Source organism: Podarcis tiliguerta (assembly GCF_965153285.1).
Source record: "Podarcis tiliguerta genome assembly, chromosome: 3".
Taxonomy (NCBI): Eukaryota; Metazoa; Chordata; class Lepidosauria; order Squamata; family Lacertidae; genus Podarcis; species Podarcis tiliguerta.
In genome coordinates this window covers 61,631,111-61,653,032 of record NC_139536.1, presented here as the reverse complement: position 1 = coordinate 61,653,032, position 21,922 = coordinate 61,631,111, and the positions used below count along the sequence as shown (strand labels likewise).

The 21,922-nt window shown below is 42.0% G+C and overlaps 2 protein-coding genes across 4 annotated transcripts; both read right to left on the bottom strand.

Moving 5' to 3' along the window:
* Positions 1 to 1,861: 1,861 nt before the first annotated feature.
* Positions 1,862 to 20,644, bottom strand: LOC310675117 (trace amine-associated receptor 2-like; the record flags this gene model as incomplete). Of its 2 annotated transcripts, none has more annotated exons than XM_083435239.1 (4): positions 20,550 to 20,644; positions 17,284 to 17,436; positions 4,169 to 4,245; positions 1,862 to 2,903 (listed from the first exon to the last, which is right to left on the bottom strand). In XM_083435239.1, exon 4 carries the CDS (start codon positions 2,894 to 2,896, stop codon positions 1,862 to 1,864), a length of 1,035 nt encoding a protein of 344 aa, XP_083291365.1. In that variant the 5' UTR covers positions 2,897 to 2,903; positions 4,169 to 4,245; positions 17,284 to 17,436; positions 20,550 to 20,644. The 2 variants fall into 2 exon arrangements, with proteins under 2 accessions (XP_083291365.1, XP_083291364.1); XM_083435238.1 differs by lacking the exon at positions 17,284 to 17,436 and adding an exon at positions 6,700 to 6,790 and having other exon boundaries at positions 20,550 to 20,638.
* Positions 8,864 to 20,681, bottom strand: LOC310675118 (trace amine-associated receptor 1-like). 2 transcript variants are annotated; one of them, XM_083435240.1, is made up of 2 exons: positions 20,550 to 20,681; positions 8,864 to 10,542 (listed from the first exon to the last, which is right to left on the bottom strand). In XM_083435240.1, exon 2 carries the CDS (start codon positions 10,448 to 10,450, stop codon positions 9,416 to 9,418), a length of 1,035 nt encoding a protein of 344 aa, XP_083291366.1. In that variant the 5' UTR covers positions 10,451 to 10,542; positions 20,550 to 20,681; the 3' UTR covers positions 8,864 to 9,415. The 2 variants fall into 2 exon arrangements, with proteins under 2 accessions (XP_083291366.1, XP_083291367.1); XM_083435241.1 differs by lacking the exon at positions 20,550 to 20,681 and adding an exon at positions 11,245 to 11,328.
* Between the last annotated feature and the right edge of the window lie 1,241 nt (positions 20,682 to 21,922).

Here is a 21,922-nt window from a genome sequence, read left to right as displayed (position 1 = left end):
AACATAGGTTGCAAGGACATCTTCTTTTTCAGGTTCTGCACTATGGTTATTACTTAATGTGTTATGTTTAATGACATCACCATGGCCCATCATCATGATATCACTGAGGCCTGGCTCTAGACCTCAGGTTTGGGCCTCAAAATCCCAGGATCTGGGGTACTCCTGACCTGACAACCTTAATAAAAGCAACATTCCAGCAAATAAGCAATTATGAGCATAGCCCAAGATATGGTGTCAGAAGAAAAGTTTCATACAGGTGTTTACAGGTATACCTAAAATAGCTTTTGACTTTTCTGAAGAATATTCATAGGGGATGCAAAAGCTGCTTCGGAGACGTTAATATACTGGGCTTCCCCTTGGGGGCATTTACTTCTCAGCTGTTTGCTTCTGACAAAAAAGTGTGCCTCATTTGGGAAGTGTCAAACCTGAACTATTATTTCAGTCGTATTCCTTGGGCTCTTTTATGAGCTCTGCATCTTGCTCTTTGTAATGTGTAAATATCAGGTTGCCATATCCTGAAGAGCAAAAAAGATGACAGCCTGAGCTGCTGCCAGCCCGAGCCAGGGAACGAGACATCCGGGGCTGACTCAGGCTGGTAGCAGCCACAGCATGCAGAGCAACCCAAACCCTCAAACCCCCCAAACCCGGACATTTCCTTTAAAATGTAAAAATCCACCTAGATGGGCATGTTGCCCCCCCCCCCGAAAGAGGACTTGTCCAGGTTTTCCAGGACATATTGCACAATGGCATAAAGTTAAGGAATAATTGGTCCAGCTTAGCATATTCAAGACAGAGTGAGAGTCTCAGCTCAAGTTAAGTTACAGCAAAACCTTGTTAACTTCAAGGATGTATGGCAGGAGTGAGAAATGTCAGGCCCTGGAGGCTGAAAGAGGCCCTCCAATCCTCTCTGTCTGGCCCTCAGAACTTCACCCTGTGCCAGGCCATGCCCTCTCCAGCCCTGCTCTGCATTCTCTTCAAGGGCTTTAGCTTAGATGGAATGTGTCCTTGAATGGTGAGAATGCCTGTTGCTTGCCTGGATGGAAAAAAATATATGTATGTGGTCTATGTGCCTCTGGTTTCTGCATGGCTGAAACGTCAGCTACATCTGCTGCTAAACCCACTTTTTGTCTCTGCGCCCTCCCCCACTGGTGTGTGCCCCTCCCCCCAAGGTTCCCTATGAGGGACCATGACCATCAGACCAAAAGGAGTGCTTCTACCACTGGAATATGGATAAAGATAATTGCAAATGAAATGGATATGCTAAAATACATAGACTGATATACAACGGGCCAATCTTTATTGTTTTCATAGAATATGCTTCTTGACATTTTCCTTGTGTGACACCATGATATTTTATTTCAGTCTCTCTATATAATTGTAAAGAAATAAATTTGATTTAACTGTATTTAAAATACATTTAAAAATGTGTCAAAAGCGTTCTTAAGGAGTCCAGAGTTGACCAATTTTCCTTGTGTGTAGAGGATTTCCCCCCACTTGGTATCATGGCTGCAGATACACTATACATTTGTGTGCATTCTGTAAGCTCTATGTCCTGGGTTTTGTTATTATTAAACACATGACATCAACACTGGTCTGGACATATTCCTTTTCTTTCTATGAGTTAAAGCACTTCAGTCCATGTGTGTGTACAAAAGAAAGCACATGCAAACAGTACAAAATTCAGATAAGTGTGAAATTCAAAGCTTAACTACATTCCAATATCTATGAGATAGATTCACAGTTCCAAGGTACAACACACCTCCAGTTCTTCTGGTACATACTTTGAATTTATTTAAACATACAAAGGATGGCATGTTATGTGAGAGAAACCACTGAATGCCTCACTTGAACACATGTTAATTTATTGATTTTCAAGGAAAAGGTTAGCAGTGCAGGACTGTGAGTGGAAGATATTTCCTATGAGGATGTACCTAAGTGCTTTTCGAAACCATGGATAAAAAAACCCATATATTAATGGATTGCAGGTGGAGTTGGTGTAGGCAAACCAAGTTATGGCATCAAATAATACTTCAGGAGTGGAAAACCCTATAAAAGGGTCGATTAAAATGGTGAAGAAACATGGAAGCCAACACAAGAGGAAAACCCCCATCACAATACTCAAGGTCTTAGCTGCTTTCCTGTCCTTACTCTTAGAAACCTGGTTGTGTTTTTCATCACCCACATTTTCAGATCTGCTCTTCATGACCCTCAGGTGCTTTTTGGACACGTGGAAGATTTTTGCATAAATTCCTATCATCACAGAGCCAGGGATGAAGAAGCCAAATGAGAACAGAACTACACCCCACAGTTTATTAAACATCACCGGGCAAGAACTAGAACATGCAACTAAAAGCTCATAGCCTTCGATGCCAGAGGCATATGCTTCAGAGAAAACCACCCCGAAGGCAAAAGAAGCTGGCACTGACCAGCAAACAACAATCAATTGCCTGATTGTAGGGATAGTCATTTTCAATGAATAGTGAAGAGGGAAACAGATGGCATAGAAGCGATCGACAGCAATGAAGCAGAGGTGGAAAATGGAAACCAAGCAGAGCATCAGGTCCAAGCTGTAGTGGATTTTGCAGAAGGTGATCCCAAAGTACCAGCAGTTCTCTACAGATCGGATCATGCTGTAGGGCATAACGAGGAAGCCGAGCAGGAAGTCAGTGACTGCCATGGAAAGGATGAGGAAATTAGTTGGGGAGTGCAGCTGCTTGAAATGCGAAATGGAAACGATGATTGCCAAATTCCCAAAGACAGTGACAACGATGAGTCCACTCAGGGATATGTACATGGCTCCCCGAACACCTGCTGACCTGAGATTTTCAAGGCAGCTTCCATTTCCAAAGCCAGAGCAATCAATGGCAGCCACAGAGGAGTTAAGAAAAACCACCATTCTTCATCTGAAAATAGGAATATGGAATATTTAATGCAGAAAGAGACACATGCTGTTTTGCAGCTCGCCTGTAATCTGTCCAGAGGCTATACCGTAAATCTGTCTGACCTATTGTAGCTGATTGTGTTGACTGATGGCCACTGAGAATGACATGCAAGTTACCCCACACTTGATATGTCACTGGCTTCTCCATATCTTGTTTCTCCTTAACAAACAAGGAGGATCTTGTTTCTTATTGCAGAGGTAGCACACAAGGAGATGAGGCTCAACTCTTCACTACCTCATCCCATGTTTTTTTTAAAAGGCTGCTTAAGAATGGGCATCTAGGGCATCTGGGGTGCCAATCTCTGTTCTCTGTGCAATGGGAGAGTCAACAGATAAGCTTCCCTGCCCTCTGCATGTTGCCTTCATAGTGAGAATCAGGCTCCCCATCGCCTGTATTTAGTTAAGGAAAAACAAGATAAATGGCTGCCTGCTGCTTAGTAAGAGCACATCTAGTTTGGTCCTCAGAACAGTGTCTTTGCCATGGCAGTGTGCCAGCGTATGCCACAGCAGAATTGTGTCATTCATCCTGAATCCATGGGAAAGTCTGTTCCAAAACCAGAAGTCATGAAGCAAAGTGGCCAAGATTTTTGCCAATCTTGAACTCCTCTTTACTGGTGCAGTAACTGATGGGATTGACTCTTCAATCCTATTATCGGTAATTGGCTTAGTACTCCTAAGTAAGCCACGTTAACCAATTTGTGGATCAGTTTGTCAGGCTACCCTGTGACTAATCTGCCCCATTTGGCAAATGTGAATAACTCCCCTATGTGGTAAGATGGCTTTGTGGAGAAATATACAGGCGGACAAAATCAAAAGGGGGAGGAATGGGAGAACTGAAGGCAGGCAAACCACTTTTTCCTATGCCCTATTGAGCTCATGTCAGCAGCCAGAGAAGATGGAGGGCTGCTTGGTCCCTTTTTCTTCTTTCCTGTTCTGCTTCACTGGGATCCAGGGCTCATATAATCTGCCTCCTGTTCTGGGAACGTGTCAGGCAAACTGGAAGACTGTGGCTCTACAACCTCTCCCAGAACAACCCTAACGTGCCTCAACATCAGACAGACACTGGCCTTGTGGAAGAGGAAAAGAGGTCTGATCTTCCTCCACAACAGTGGACCTCTTTAAAAATGAAAACCAAAACTGTAGACCTCTTTCTCCCAGCCCTTGAGATGGGTACACAAAAAGTCAAAATAGCATTTAACACATTTACATCCTTGTTTCTTCTCCTACCTGAGTCCGCTTACACACCACCATTTAAACATTAAATTTGAATGAGACGTCTGGAAGGCTCAGTCCTTTCCGATATCCTGTTTTAAAATAAACTGGGATTATAAAGCTGCTGTGCTTTTATGACGCGGCAGCCAGAACTCAAGAGAATAGGAAGCACAAGAAAAGCTGAAGTTTAGTTGGGAGGTGGGGTTAAGTACAAGTGTGAGGTCAAATCTCCAGAAAGGTTGGATCCTCTCAGGATCACACATAATCTCCACCAGCTAGCAGACTTTATGATCAAATAAAAGGTGACTTGAATGTGATTTGAAAATGATAATAAAATGAACTGTTTATTTTTTATTGTGAAACTCCTTGCTTTCATGATTTTCTTTTTTAAATTTAGTTTCTACATGCTTTTATTAATGTTTGCTGTATTTTGCTTTTGTGCTTGTTGTATCTCACCCTAAGCTCCTTTGGACCAATATCCTAAAAAATAAATACATACACATGCTTAGAAATATATACTATGTATAGGTTTGCCCAAATACATTATGAAAAGATTGATCCTCCAAAGACCAATGAGATCATGTGACCTAAACTGCATTCTAGCAATGAATATGCATGCTTAAAAACTTTTTGAAACCAACATGGGTGTGTAGGGAGCTGTCCAAAGGAAAATCCCATCTCCCCCAAAATGCTATTAGCCCTGGGACAAAAGCTCCCATTGGTGCCAATGTGATACTTTCCATTTTAAATGTGGAACACACACATATCCAGTTGCCAGACAGGAAGAAGGAAGAAGCAGCATGGTGATTTAAGCTCTACTGCGACAGACACATAGAGAGATTGACCCCTCTACTGTCCATGGCTGAGCTATGGTGATGCAATTATATGAACAAGCCTAAGCAAGGTCTGAGTTTGTCGGCTGAGCTTCCATTCTATCTCTCCTCCTCTGATGTGGCAATTGCATCCATTTTTAATTAACCACATTTTATTGAAACATCGTAACCGTAAGCTGTGGTTAATCTTGATATCATATTAAAAATACAACAGCTTCATAAGCCATTATTTGAAGCTGGCTTGATTCAATACACTATATCTAAGATTAACCACTGCTTGTCTGGATTGATGCTGAACTAGTTAGAAGTAAAAGCTTTCAGTCTCTTCCCCACTACCATACCGGGGTCGGTGAACAAGTCTGAGGTTCATCTATGTACATTCCAACCATAGCCTACATCTCCATGAGAGCTGTGAGGGCAGGGGGAAGGAATGGAGAAAGGAACTTCCCTGGAAGTGAGTTTCCTATCCTAGCAGGATCCCAGATAACCGTCCATATAACGAAGGCTATCATAGGAACAGAGAGCAGCGAAGTCCAAAGCCAACCCAAGGCCCAAGTGGTTCTAACAGGGGTTCAAGGCAAGTTGAGGGCCAGTTTGGGGGAGGTCTAAGTCAAGCAGGGACTCAGGGGGAAATGCAAGTTGAGGGACAAACCAAGGTCCAGGTAAGCAGATCACAGTGCTGGCAGCAAGATGTTGTTCCAGTAGCTCTCTCAGCCTCACGTTGAGGCTTTTAGGCCAGAGCTACCAGAACCTCACCATGGGCCCAGCTGAAGCCCTTTAGAGGTTTCCATAGAGTCCTCCTCATGAAAAGGACCCTCCTCACAAGGAATCCTCTTCTGCAACCAAGCACTCCTCCTAACTGTGACTATCTTGGCCTGCCTCTAGAGGTGCTGTCATTTGCAGGGGCTTGATGGTGGTTCTGCCTTCTGCTTCAGTCAATGATCTTGCTTTCTGCTGGGAGTGGTCCCTGCTAGTCTCCCACAAGGGTCCCGGCTCCTACTCGGCTGCTTTCTGGGGGCTCCAGATCATCCCTGGCCAGGGCATGACAGTGATGAGCAGGAAAAGGCCAGTGGAAAATTGAACTTTCAGAATTATTACCTGAAATACCCTGAACAGAGAAAACAATTTTCTTTGAGGACCTTGACAGGTAAGGAAAGGGTTGTGGCTTCTCTTCCCGTATAAAAAAGTGGGGGTCCCTACACTTGCTTTTTCACTGCAGTTTCCAATGGCATATTCATCATCATGACTACTTTGACTCTCAGAGAGCAGCCCATTGGGAAGAGTAGAAGGCTAGAAGGAAAAGCCAGAGAGGAGGAAACACAATGGGTGTGTAGTAGGGAATAGAAGAGAAAGTGGCCCCCCATTATGAGAGGAAGAGGCGGCGGCTATATTGAAAAAAAATGGGGTAGTTGTGATTAGACACAACTGTCTCTTTGAATTTCTAATTCACTAGCAAATTGCTTGATTTACTTGACCTGGTTCACCAGTAGTAGTTCGCCAAGCAAATGCTTTCATACTATCAGTCTTCATGATCTTTTTAGTTCTCATGAAAGAGAAAAAGATGACATCGTCCACAAAGTACCTATTTAAAACAAAAGGGAAAGGGAGTTGGCCTCTGGGACCTGTTCAGTTAGATGAGCAATTAGATGTGCTGATCACCCATGTCTCAGGTTCTAATAAGACTAATGATGCTTTGAAGGCATATTTGTTTACCTGCTCACAGGTTAATTTCCATCCAAAATGGGATCCGACAAAAGCGCAACACATTTCCCTCATTTGCTTCTCATTTGCTACACGACTGGATCTGAACAGAAACCAAGAGACCTCATTAACACATCTCTGATGCATTTCTCAGTTTTAGTGAGGACAGCTACACAACAGCACTGATTAGGTGCTAATGAAGCCATATACTGCAGGACTTTTGCAAAAACATGGTTGTCTCTGATGGGACATTATACTTTGAAAACAAAAGGCAGCGAGACTCTTGGGGAAACTTTGCCTAATGACACACAAAAGGAAGAAGCTATTTCTGAGTTAGGTCACATACTTAAATAATCATGCTGACAGATACAAGGTCAACCTTTGATCTATTTGTTAGGAAGGAATTTAAAATGTAGTCAAAGAAATATTGAACTGGCAGTGACATATTGACAAATGGGAGGTGTTTTGTCTCATTTTACTGAGTGATCATGCTTTACTGTTAGCAATTGTCTGATGTGTTCTTTGCTGTGAACTGCCCTGACATTGTATGAAGAAAAGTAAGATATGAACTTTAAATAAGTAGTAAAATTTTCAGTCATACGATAAGTGGTTTGCGAAACCTAATCAAGGAGAATTACATCAAGGGAAATCAGGCACACTGGTACTGAGAGGAATTCAGAGCACAGGAAGCCACATAGCACTGAGTCAGTCTAGCTCAGAATTGTCCACACTGGCTGGCAGCAGCTCTCCAGGGTTTCAAGACAAGGGATTGAACCTGCTTTCTGTATGGAAAGCAGATGTTCTACTACATATGTGCAGAGGAGGGCGACCAAGATGATGGAAACCAAGCCTTATGAGGAACTGTTGAAGGAGCTGGGTATGTTAAGCCTGGAAAAAAGAAGACTGAGAGGAGATATGATAACGGTCTTCTTCAAATATCTCAAGGGCTGTCACATGGAAGATGGAGCAAGCTTGTTTTCTCCTGTTCTTGAGAGCAGGACTCGAACCAATGGCTTCAAGTTACAAGAAAGGAGATTCTGACTTAACAACAGGAAGAACTTTCTGACAATAAGAGCTTTTCGACAGTCTCCCTCAGGAGGTTGTGGACTCGCCTTCCTTGAAGGTTTTTAAGCAGAGGTTGGGTGACCATCTGTCACTGATGCTTTAGCTGAGATTCCTGCATTGCAGGCAGTTGAACTAGATGACCCTTCCAACTCTATGAACTATGACCCTTCCCCATAACTTTCCTTTTTGTAAAAAGTCAGGTCTTTTACTTAAAGGGGGGAGTGGAGCCACAATTTTCATTTCAGTAATCAGCATATTTAAGCCAGGTTTACAAAAGCAGACATGTTGCTTTGATCAGCAAATGTGTTTTATTGTCATCTGTTGTATAACATCACATACTAGAAAGATCTGGTAACTGCACAGGTTTAAGAAACAACAACAATAAAAACCCACGTGTATAGCAAATGTTAAGTGGAGCACTGCATTTGAAGGCACTGTTCCAGTGCCCTCACAGCCTGACCCAACCCCAAGCATCTCTGCAATATGCAGCTCTTTCTTTCACAATCCCTTTCCCATCAAAACAAGGGCCATTTCATTAGTGATAATGTAAAGAGAAAGAGCGGGAATGAAGCTCATAGCCATTAATCCCACTTTCTGTTTCTTAATATAATGTGAGCAGTGCGACATTGCAGCAATTCCAGGGTTCGTGTTTCCTTTTGGAAATGAGGCATGGCAGAGACTAGGGTGTCTTTATGATATATGGTTTATATTAAACATATATACAACCTGAACCTCCGATGGAGGGGTTCACAGCATTAACACCCCAAAAGCATCTTGTTTCTTTCATAGCCACAGCCGTGGAGTCAAACAGAAATCAAACACTGCTCTCCCTTTCTCCCCAGCTTGCTACTTTCCTTCTAGGCCATATCACTGCTAACTCTCTCCTCCAAACTTGGCTTTCTCTGTTGAGGGGGGCCCCTACCTATTCTCTGTCTCGCACAGAGCCCTTTGTTCTCTTAACAGCCCATCACCCAGGCTATCACCTCAACACAGGAAGCTACCAGCTACCATTTCACTCTGCCTCCTTCCTCCTTTTCTATGATTCGACAAAATGTCCTGGGGCTTACAGCAGCTGCTGGTTAACAGGGCTGAAAATGAATTTCACACCGGCCCTTAGTCTTTCTCTGGGTGGGTAGCAAGAGTTCTGTTATGCATTCCTTCTTCTTTGTTGCAACTTGGCAGAAATAGAATTGGGTAGGCTGAGTGAATAAAGGGGGCTCCCTTTAGAGGGCCTGAAAGGTTAGCAGCTCCCAGCTCAAGGTCCAGTGGGCTGGGCTGGTCAGCAGTCATCTCAAGCTACCAGTGGTCTCAGATGCTTGGTTTTGTACCACACTGGTCTCTAAGAGCTGGATAACCCACCAAATGGATGCCCCAGCCAATGAAAGTTGGCTTACAGGTTGAAAGTCTCTGATGTCAACAGATTGTCACCCAATGCCATGCTTGCTCTGCCTATGCCTATTTGCCAATAAGTTATGGCCTATTGGCACCCATACTTCTCTCTTGGTTGGTTATTTGTCTGCACCCTGTTTCTGGGTCATGATGGGGCTGCTGTGGAGCAACTGCACTGAAGCATCACACATGCTTTTTCACTTTGACCTTCTGCTTCAAAATGGACAGTGCCTGGTAAAATACTGAAGAAAATGCTCTCAAAGCTCGACGTGCTTCACTCCATAAAGAGCTGAGTCCTGGATGAATCTTGCTGAAAAACCTTCCCCAGTACAATCATCTTCAAGGCCCTTCGAAACCACAGGTAAAAATATGCATAAACAATTGGGTTGAAGGTGGAGTTCAAGTAACCAAACCAAACCAGGGCATCAATGAGAATGGGAGGTATTGCATAATTCATAAAGGGGTCTGTTGCCGTGCAGAAAAAGAATGGGAACCAGCAGATGAGGAAGACCCCGACCACAGTGCCTAAAGTCTTGGCTGCTTTTCGTTCTCTGCTGTGTGAGATGTGATGTTCAAATCTGATCTGTATTTGGTTTGCAGCAGCCTTAATGGACCTGGCTTGCCTTTTGGCTATAGTGTATATCTTCCCATAGACACACAACATGACAAATCCAGGGATGTAAAAAGAAACCACGGAGGCCACCACTCCTGACGTTTCATTGAAGAAGACAAAGCAGCCTCCCACGCAGTAGATGAGCTTATGGAAGGTCTCTTCTGCTCCAATCATGTTTAACTTCAAAAAGACCATCCCAAAGCCAAATGTAGCAGGGAAGACCCAACTTATGAAGATCATGATCAATACGACCCCTGTGCTGATCTTTGCTTTGTATCGCAGTGGGTCACACACGGCGTAGTAGCGGTCAATGGAGATAAAAGAGAGGTGGAAGATGGAGGCTGTACTCAGAGTGATATCGATGCTGGTGTGGATTTTGCAGAAGAATTCTCCGAAATACCAGCAGTTCTCAACCGACCTCACCATGCTATAAGGCATGACAAGGAAACCAAGGAGAAGGTCCACTGTGGCCATCGAGAGGATTAAGAAATTGGTTGGGGTGTGGAGCTGCTTGAAGTGCGATATTGAGATGATCACAGTCAAATTGCCAGCAAGGGTAGCCAGGATCACACACACCATGAAGATATACATGGAAATACGAATGCTGATTGACCAGCTGCTCTTTATGCAGGAGCCATTTATGTGTTCACAACACAACTGCATCCTTCCTAAAGACTCAGGTTCCTGAAAGCACATATTAGGCCCAGTCTGATTGTGGTGTGTGCAGTTCTTCTTTTATGGTCAAAACAGGATCTATTTATTGTTACCATCCAGAAGAAGGGGGCTTCCTGCCAAGAGAGAAAATTACAACATGAATATTTATTTTAGGGCCGAGACAAAAGGTGTGAGTTTTATTTTCTTCTGTGTTAAGAGTTTGTAATTGTGTGAATGTTATGTGAGAGAGGGATTTCATTAAGGGTGTGTGATTGTGTGAATGCACTTTGTAGTGTGTGTGTGTGTGTGTGTGTGTGTCTGTCTGGGCACACAAATGGTTTGGGGACTTGGCTCCTCTCACCACATGTGTGCAAGCGCCACTGTGGCAACTTTCCCCATCAGAATATGGCCGTCAAGAGGAAAAAGTTTCCACATCTTATGTCAGTTGTGCAAGCCTGACATAAGCCTTTGAGCCCTTTCAAGGTGTTAGCAATCTTTAGGCTGACATATTCGGCTTTTAAAGACCCGATGTGTAAATAATGTACAGAGGAAAATCATGATGCAAGAAGACTTCACACTGTCAATTAGGTTATCACAATATTTGCCAGTGGGCTTTCCAGTAAAAAATAAAACAATCACGAGGAGGAGGAAGGGGATGCGGCTTTTCAATCAGAAATGGAACACTGGCAATCCAGTCTACAAACCAGTTCCTTAATACAAATGGACTTTGCCTATTTACCCAAATGACTTGAGCAGCATGATTAAAGGGGGAGGTGGAACACGTTCCAGCCAAATAATTAATCATTCAATAGTACTGATTACAACACTGCAGTTACCAAGAAATGACTGTGATGCAGTAGGAGCTGGCCTAGACAGTACTGCATACTCAGCAGGTAAAACTCTTCGGTATTCTCCCCTCTCCCAGGCTTCCCATTCTTCTTAGTGCCAACACAGTTGTTTGCTGGAATAAATCGCTATGGAGGGGAGGGATGAAAGTCTGTTTCACTTGCCTTGCACAGGGTGACACTTTAGCTGCTGCATACAATACTTTGCTTGCAGCGCTACAGAGGATAGTGGCAAAAAGCAAAAAAAGGATTAGACTGTCAGGATGTGGAAATGTCTTGTTCCTGGCATGATAAAAACTCAGTTGAAATGAGGATATCAATAAATAGATAAATAGATAAAGAAATACATCATTTTGGAAACACACCAATACACTCTTCTAGCCTAGCAAATGGTTCCCTTGAGAATCTCTTTCTGGGCATTTAGTCCGTGAGATTTTCTACGTTACTCTTAAGAGAGTTCCCACACCCCCAAGTGATTGAAATGCTTTTTCCAGACAGTGAATATTTTACACGACAGGTCCAAATCCTTACTTTCCATCTTTACTGCGGTGCAGCATGGAATGATGTATGAGCTATGCTTCTAAGGCCTTCTCTTCATAACCATGTTGGACTCAGGACAGCTTAGATGAAAACAGCTGGACTTAAATATTCCCACTGATGTGACAGAAGATTTAGTATCTTGAAGGTGCTACTCATCCAAAGGTTCATCTGCTCCCTTTCAATCTGGTTTCCTTGACTTTTTGTGGGCTGTTTTGCTGATTCATTTCTAAGAAATTCTCCTCTGTGTTCTCTTCATCATGAATGAGATCATGATAAATTATGTTAAATGATGGATTCCAGAACACAAGAGGCCATGAAATGTTTTGGAGTGAAGGGTCTCCATCTGAATTTTTGCCAAAGCCATTGGTCTCTCTTTAAGCCACCCCCAACCTGATGTCCTTTAGATGTTTTACAGCACAACTCTCTTCATCCTGACCTTCCTGGCTGGGGCTGAGCATTGGAGTTCTAACAACATTTGGAGAGTACTTTGTTAGAGAAGTCTATCTTAGGCCAAAATATTTAAGAAGGGAAGGGAAGATAAACCTTTAAGGATGCCTAGATTCACCATTGCAGCTTAAATTAATGTGTCGGGTCAATCTTGTTGCAATTTACTATGTCCATCCTGATTAATTTAATATTTTACATTTCCTCATTTTACTTTCCTTGTGAGTAATTGTCTCCAGTCTCCTTTACGCCTAATGATGACAAATGGCTCTGTTTTAAGGACTAGCTAATCAAGTCTGATCTAATTGGACAATTCTTAACATTTATCAGTTAGAGAAATAATTGCATTAAGAAATAATAATTCCCATCACTATCTGTCAGTTTCGTTGAATGGAGCAGGGGAATAATAAAATAATGCAAACAAACAAATTAAGAAAAGCACTTTAGCTAAGAGAAAGAGACATTCCATTTAAATAGGCTGTAGATTATAAAAATGCAAATCTAGCACAGATCTAAATATTGTTCTGTAGAGTGCCTGGCAGGAGGACTCAGATTTAGGCTCCCAGCTTTATTAGACTTACTAGCAGTGATCTCATTCAAAACATCATCTAGGCTGGGATTCTATTTAGTGCCTCAGATTAGGCCCAATATAACCCAGGATTACTCAGATCCAGAGATTACTCAATGCAGGGCCAGTTTCATTGTCCCTATAAGGGAGAAAATGCAGAATCAAAGCATAATCAACTGAGCAAATATTAGCCCCAAAACCAACTCACACAAATATGGTATACAGTACAAGGGCATTTTAGAAATAAAAAGATCACCATAAGACATTGCAGAAGAAAATGTGCAATTAGGCAATTTCTAATAAGCAATGCAATAATGGTGATTGGAAATACAAAACAGTGAAATTCATCTGGTTGCAGAGTGCTGAGGCTGTTAGTTGATTCATCATTTGGTCTTCAATCACTCACTCACTCACTCAATCAATCAATCAATCAATCAAATCTTTATAAGGATATTCCACTTCGTCATTCTGTGCCTACCATCTCCTCTGGAACATTTTTACTGAGGAAGGCAAGAGATGTAGTAACAGAAAGCTGAGAGGTAAGAGATATGTGGAACAGGAACATTTGAACCACTTTTGGAGGTGGAAATTTGTGCTACTAATCTGCCACCTGACACTTCATGGGATGTAGCTCTCTGGAAAAATGTATTGCAAACCCACACCTTTGTTTCTCATCTCTCCCCAAATCTATGCTTAATAATAATAATAAATTTATACCTTGCCCATCTGGCTGGGTTCCCCCAGCCACTCTGGGCAGCTCCCAACAGAATATTAAAAACATGATAAAACATCAAACATTAAAAACTTCACTAAACAGGACTGCCTTCAGAAGTGTGAGGGGGCAAGTGTAAGTTTATGACAATTTATTATGGTATAATTATACATATATTGAACAATGTGTTGTTGCTTAAACAAATACCGTACCTTAGAAAGACTTCATTTTACTAGACAAGTTGCAAATTATGTCAGCTTTTCTTGCATTATCAAGTCAATATTTCTTTTTATTTATGAAGTTCAAGGGTAAGTGCCAATCCTTATGTAGCCCAAACAGTATCATCCACACACAAGAGAGAGGTTTCAAGAATGATTTTCAGAGGATGAAAAAACCTCTATGAATGAGACACATGTCAGTGTTTGTAAAAAACAAAAAAAAAAAGAAGGAAAGGGTTCTGACCTCCCTTTGTCTCTTCAGCCTGGTCCTCGGACCCTTGTCTGCATAAAAGGAGTCCACAAGAATATCCTTGCAGAGTTTTATTCTTAAAAGTCTTTGTGCAAAACACGACTGAATAACTATACACACCAGCACTAACTAACCAACCAACCCAAACACCAGCCTCAGCACAAACTAACATTTCTCACTTTATATATACAACCTGCTGCAGGCCGCTGAGTCATGCTGACCCAACTTTATTCGCATTAAAGAAACAGCGGCCATTTTAGCCATGACAACCCCCCCCCCCCCCAAAAAAATTCCAGAATGGATTGAGCATCCTCAGTAGGCAAAGAATGCTACCTGGGAGACCCACAAGGGATAGAATGGAGTGGCTGGAAATACGTTCAGTAGGAACCCATATGGCAACATTTTGGTGCATTCCTGGCCATCAAATGTGTTGATGGAGCACGCATATGCCCACCCAGCCCTGTTATGCCCCATTACACCTCTGCCCCACCCCTGTACCACCCTCTTCCAGGCCCAAAAATGACTCGCTTGTGCATGTTTGTGCATGCTTTGAACACACACAAAATGGGGTTGCCTGTAAATGTCTCACTTTGTTTAGGTAAGACCTATTAGTTGATGTATTTAGCTGAGGTATTTTTCTAACATTAGCAAAGATTTTTAGCCCTAGAGCATCCCATCATAATGTTTATGCTAGTCTTGAACTTTCCATGGAAAGTCATGCCATCCAAATGCAACAATGTTTAATTTGGGACAATTCCTTTTTTAGTGAACTATTTTCTCAGCGTTTGACAAACTAGGGTTGGCAATTAAAGGAAACTGTAAGACATATCCTTTAAACTTTTTTTCCTTTTTAAATAATCTTTTTAAAAAGTAGCAGACATAAACGGTTAAATAGAAGCTATAATATCTGCATCTAGTTTACAAGTGCCACAAAAAAATGGCACGGGAACATGCCATGCTCTGGTGCATGCTCTGGAACATGCTCTGGTGCAGCACAGAGCGGTTTGCCTTGTAACTAAAGCAATGGAGAGAGCAGTGAGGTTGGCACCCAGTTTCCCAGAGAATAAAATCTGTGTTGCAACAATAGGCTCCAGGCCCTCTTGCTTTCCAGGCAAATTCAAGCTACTGGATTTAACCTATAAATCCCAAATGGCTTGGGCCCTACATATCTTACAGCCAAGTTCTAAACATGTTTACTCAGAAGCCTCTACTCAATGGGTCTATTCTGAGTAGGGCTAATAGAGCAATCCAAACCCCTTGTGCTGTGTTACTTGTTTGCCCAGCTCTATGGCTGTGACAAATGACACTCTGTCCCTGCACTCCATCTTCCATCTGTCAAATGTGCAGGTGGTAGAGGACCTCTCATAAGATCCTCGCCACCAATAGCCAACAGAAAGTCCCCAATGGGATGTGATGAAGGTGGGGAGGGGATACGTTGGCCCAGAAACTTTTGGACCAGGGGACAGAAGGAGCTGCCCTTTCCAGTTCTTTCTGTTTCTCATTTTCCATGCTTAAATGTTGTTCTCCACATTTCTGCAGCAAATTTGAGATTTCTTTATTTTTCAAATCCTCATCAAAACCCACCAGCGTTTTAGAATGAATTTCTTCGAGTAAAACATTTTGTATGCAGCCTTGACTAATTTGCAAGCAATTTCCCCTCCTATGATGCATTTTTTGTATGTTGTTTTCACAAATATATTCACACTTTCCCCTAACACCTTTTGTAAGCATTGCTTGGTTGGAGAATTGCATTTAAAAATTCAGAGACATGCGAATTTCAAAGGAAGACTGCGTTTTGGTTCCCATACAGCTTTGAAAACTGCGGATTTGATAGACTTGCATTTAAATGCCAACTGAATCAAATTTCTCCCCCATCTCTAGGCTGGGTCCCCTTCAGATCTCACTGCCATCATACCTTTCTAGGCTTGCACAGTCAGCTATCTTCCTGTCCTCCTAACTTCCGCTCCAGTTGTGTGGTAGGTCTGTGAATGCGGTAAGAGGTGGTTCAGCCACTCCATAAAGCCCTGCCAAAGGGGGCAAGGGGCAAGAACTGGATTGCAGTGGTGGTGATGATGATGATGATGATGGCAACTTCTAATTTATATGGGGGTTACGTTCCAAGATACCACACATTTAGGTGGAATCACGTATATTTGAAACACCATTGAGAAAGCCTGCAAACACCCCATTCTGCCCCTGGCCTGCCCCATTCTCCCCCTTTTTGTGTGTATTTGGGTCAGTTACAGGTTCAGCAACATGCGCATGTGCATGGTCACATACATATCGGAGGCACCTAAAACAGCTGCTGCCTGTAATGTCAACTTCCTGATATAGGGCTGCGTTAGCTAGATATCATCCGCCAAGTCAGCTTTTGAAACTGCCTCTTTCTGTGTGTCTTGAATAAGAGAGATATTTTCTGGAAGAGAATATATTTTGCTCTTTCTTCTACCCCCCCCCCCAAAAAAAAATACTTTAACGTAGTCCATCTTGGAGGTCTTTTTTTATACAGTAAGAGGAAGATGCTGTAGAATGGCAAAAGTAGGCTTTTAAACAATCTCAAATTTCTACCTTCTCTGTTAAAATGTGTGGTCTCTGCCATAGCCTCAGTTTGCCATTCCCTTGAAGTGGGCTTTCTTGCAAGACATCTTTAGATGAGAAGCCACCCAGCTTGTAAGCTGTTCCTAAAAGGTACAAGTCCCGTTTACAAATAATGGAGTACATTATTAAAAGCCAGTATGTCCAGGAAGCAGCTGCTAAGAGAGAGAAAGGACCAAGCAAATGGTTCTACAAACTTTTTCCACTCCACTCACTGGAAAGGCAAATCCTTACTACTATTTAATTAAACATTATAGGCACATTAGGAACAAAAGGAGCCATGCAGCATAGCGCATGCAGTCAACCTTTTGCGCAAGCCTCTACAAAGGGAAGAAAAGGCACAAACGGAGCTCTGTTTTGTGCTTCTTTTTCAAAGGGGTCACTGTGTACAGAAAGCAACACTCGGTGGCTGAGTTCTGCTTACTTTGTTGAGCAAACAGGCGTAATCCAGCAGATCTATCTGCTAATATTTGTCTGAAAAAGCAGAACTACTAGATACACAATTGCTGTGTACGGTAAGCACATATTACAAGACATATTAAGAGCTATGGGTGAACAATACTAATTGCTTGCTCTACAGTGGAAATGGCAAGGCTTCCCCGCCCCTGCCCTCCAGTAGTGCGTGGCTATAAACATGTTGGATATAATCCCTGTTCTTTTAAAACAGATTCTACAAAAAAACAATATAACTATACAATGATACCTCACTTTACAAACTAAATCCGTTCCGGAAGTCTGTTCTTAAACCAAAGCACACTTTCCCTAATGAGACCTCCTGCCGTCGGTGCCCTTCCACCATTTGGATTCCGTTCTTAGACCGAGGTAAAGTTTGCAAACCAGGACACTACTTCCAGTTCTGCGGAGTTCATAAACCGAATAGATAGTAAACAGGACTGTTTGTAAACCAAGGTACCACTGTATATTATATATCTAGCAAAATGTTGCTGTGCAGAATGAACATAAGAACATAGAACGTGCCCTAGAGGATGAAGCAACCCCTTCTCACATTGGCTAACCACTGATTGACATCAGTCAGAGGGGGAATTATTAGTGTATGTTTTTGTTTTTATTTTTATTATGTCTTTTGTGTTTTTTATATTGTAATGTTGTGAACTACCCTGAGATCTATGGATGAGGGGCGGTATACAATTTTAAATAGATAGATGATAGATTAGATAGATAGATAGATAGATAGATACCTATAGAAAGCAGACACTTTCTCCAGCTGTGATTCCAAGCAACTGGTATCCAGAGCCATAATGTCTCCAATAGTGAAGGTAGAATATAGTCATCACAGCCTGTAGTCATTGATAGCTTTGTACTCCGCGAATTTGTCTAATCCTTTTTTAAAGCCAACTAAATGCTCCCCATTCCAGCTCTTTGGGGATACTGCATTCCACTTCCCCATTTCCTGCCCTTCTCCCAATATACACTTAAGATTCTGTGGCCTCTAAATGTGCTCAGATTTCAATGGGTTGCGTCGTCCCCCCACCCACAAGAGAGAGGTGCCATACCTTAAGTCCCCTCTCCCAAGAACTACTCCTACTTCTGCAAACTTCAGGGCTCCCCTGAACATGCTGATACCTCTCCTGTTACTCAGTGGCCCCACTTGGGCTACAGACCTGCCAATACTCATCGGCTGGGCTTGCTGTTGCCCCTCATTAACAGTTTCATTGCGGATGTTGCGTAAATGGAATGTGTAAGCCTCTTTCCTAAGCTCTGCAAACAAGCCTATAACAGGATGCAGGAGCCAAGCCAAAAAATGCTTTTCCCTCATCATCTTCCCTTGGTTTCAAACATAAAGTGGATGCTCATTCTTAGATTTCACCCAAATTGTTCACATGTTGCATTTGCTTTGTTTATAATCCCAGAAAAGTGAGTGCTACTGTTTATAGTCCCAGAAAAGTGAGTGCTACTGTTTATAGTCCCAGAAAAGTGAGTGCTACTGTTTAGGAATGTAAACAGCTTGGAATTGAGTGTGCCTGTATTTCCCATGGAGTTTCTTTAAAGGAGAGAGAGAGACCCCCAAAAAACTTGTTTAGTTTTTCTGACTCTTAGTTCTGTAAAGAATTTTGGAAAGGCAGAATGTTAGAAGCACAGCGTGAGATTTTGCATGGCTAATGAAAACATTTCACATTACTTTAATAAATGTAGATTGAAACATGCACTAAGAAAGTACCTGGTGCTTACGGGGAATAAGGAACTCCAGTAGGTGAGGAAATAGATCAGCATTGTAAAAGTGGAATCTATTTATCCATCTTGTGACACAAGAAGAAGAAAGGCATGCTGGACTAGCAAATCATTGGATAATTTCAGCGTGCAATTTCTGTTCCATTCATACAATGGGGAAACTTCTGTGGTCCCCTCCCCCCTGCGGCCCTCCACACTGCCCCCTTTTCCAAGGGCCCCCAAGTTTTCAGAAGCACATTCTTAGGAGACCCATGAGAAAACCCTATTCTGTGAACACGAATTCAGTTCTGTTGGTGGAAGGGAAGACAACTAAACAGAACCACCCAATCACAGTTCCTGGATTAGAACAGGAAAATATTTTTTACCTCTTTCCTCCTCAAAGTTTGGAAGATCAGAAGCAGGCCTCACCCTATCTCATGCTTTTAGCCTGTGGCAACAGCTCAGGGGTAGATGGGAAAGTGGGGCACAGCTGAAATAATGTCTGGGGAGGTGGAATCGGGATAAATGACTGGAACTTCCCCCACAGTCAGGTTTCTTAGGCTGGAATCGTAGCCCCACCTTCCTGGAGGTAGGCCCCACTGAATTCAATGGGACTTACTGAGTAGACACGGTTGGAACTGCAACCATAGTTATAAGCAGTGCTTTTTATTACCATACTCACCAGTACAGAATACCATTTCCTCTTTTTTTGCTACCTATGGCAGCCACTGTGTGCTGGCACCCACAGCATGTTTATTGAAACATGAGTACTGGCACCTCATTTATTCCCATGGAAAGCACAAGCTACAAGCAAATTTTCTTCATCTCAGGAGTTCTCAGAAACAGGAGTGCAGGACTGCTTGTGAAACAGAAGTATGCACTAAAGCATCTTTTATTTAGTGTGAAAATATATTTAAGCATGCAATACACAAGGGAACAATTTTCTTGGTAAAGGAACACTTTTTGTGTTAGGATATGCACCTCATCTCATGTGATCAATCCACCCACTGCAAAAGGTGGTTTTCTTTTAATGTCTAGTTAACTTGTTTTTAATCAGGGCTATCTCAGATGAAAATATTGTAATTCTGAGGTCATTGCAGGAAACAATTTATGTATATCTCTTCAGACTAGCCATGTTTCACATGTTTTCCAAATAATACATTGTCTTTCAGCATTTCCTAAGCAAGGGAAACTGCTATGTGTCTTCAAATATAAGCAGCATAATGATTTCAGAATTGAGATACTTTATTTACTGCAAAGATTTATATGCTAAACAAACAAAGAAACCCAGACAGTTCAGAGTATCTCACTTCTACTGCAATATTTTCAGGCATAATTTAAACATAACTTTTATTCCAACTAAAATAAACCAATTAAAAACAAGATGCCCATTGACTAAATGTCACTTTAGTGAGTTGCCAACTATAACTAGCATCTTATATTTGCGATAAATATGCATAACTTTGAAATGATGAGAGAAAGAGATTTGGTTCCTGTTTTGTTTTTTAAAAACATCCAAAATCTTGCGTGTGGATTCAGAGTCATTTTATAGGAAATCTTCCCAAAAGAAGGCAAAGAGTTCAGTGTATATTCTCAGAATTCTTGAGAAGAGCACTGTGCTTTAATTCAAAGTTTGTCCAGCTAATGTACTGGACAGGGTTTTTAGATTTCCCCCTCCCCTCCTGTAGTTTCTGCTAACCAGGGCAGAATAATTGAAGGAGGAGGAAACTCTTTACTGTCTTTAGCCCAATGTCTTCACAAAATCTCCACCAGAATCTCCAAATAATAAATTAAACTCACCTCAAAGAGAGATAGACTCCACCTGAGCAAGCATCTCTAGCATCAATCCACTATCAAAGGTCCAAATCGCCACAGATGCAAGACTTATTCTTGGCTTATCAGTTCATGCAAATCCAAGTTGATGAAGCTGTGTCCATTCAAGTCTGACTTTCGTTCACAGCCTAATGCAAAGTCTCAACCCACATGATGACGCAGACATTAAATATTCAAACAAGATAAGCAGATGAAAAATATTTCGTGCCACGGATTTGCAGTGCAGGGAAGGGCAAAGGGCTTATATTCTGAAATGAATATATATAGCATGCTAAACAGTTATGACAACTTAATGTACATTTCTTCTACCTGAAAATGACATAGACACATATTACATTAATAATAGTTATAACAACTTAATTTACCTGTGTTCCACATGTTATTATATCAGCTGATAACAAAGCAAGAAAAGTTGTCAGCATCATCTTGGAAATCTACTTTTCCATTACATTAAAATTCAGTGTAAAACTTTTTAACACCCTTTATTTTTAGAGTTGTCCCACAGTTTACCTTTCCCTAGCTAAATATTAATCACATGGAAAACCTACAGAACTGGTTTGGTTGTATGGTGTGTGTTTTATAGTTTTCCTGGACAGCAAAATGTGAGTATGTTTCAAGCACAGCAGCAGTGCTTTCAACCCACTTGTGAAACCACGGAAAGCACCAGTTGTGGAAAATACCAATTCTGGAAAATACGAGCAGGCATTTGAAGGAAGCTCTGTTCAGACTATACGTAACTAAATGCAGACTCCATCCATAGCTCCAATGTCAGCTAACCTGGATGCCACTTCCTCATCTTCAGTTTAGATTACTGGACATGGTTACCTTTGCTTTTGTTCTATGATAATAATAATAATAATTTATTTATATCCCACCCATCTGGCTGGGTTGCCCCAGCCACACTGGGTGGCTCCCAACAGAATATTAAAAACACTTCCTCATCTCAAACATTAAAAACTTTCCTAAACAGGATTGCCTTAAGATGTCTTCTAAAAGTCAGATAGTTGTTTATTTCTTTGACATCTGATGGGAGGGCGTTCCACAGGATGGGTGCCACTACTGAGAAGGCCCTCTGCCTGGTTCCCTGCAACTTCACTCCTCACAGTGAGGGAACCGCCAGAAGGCCCTCAGAGTTGGACCTCAGTGTCCGGGCTGAACAATGGGGATGGAGACTCCTTCCGTGATAGAAGGATGAGGGTGGAGAATGTCTGCCTTTCAGTCTCCATTACCTTTTTAAAAATACTTCTGGCTATTGGTCTCCTAAACCAAAATTTCACACCCCTATTTATGCTTCATTACTCCCTGCCCCTCTTTAAAACAAAAACAAAAAGCTCAGCCAT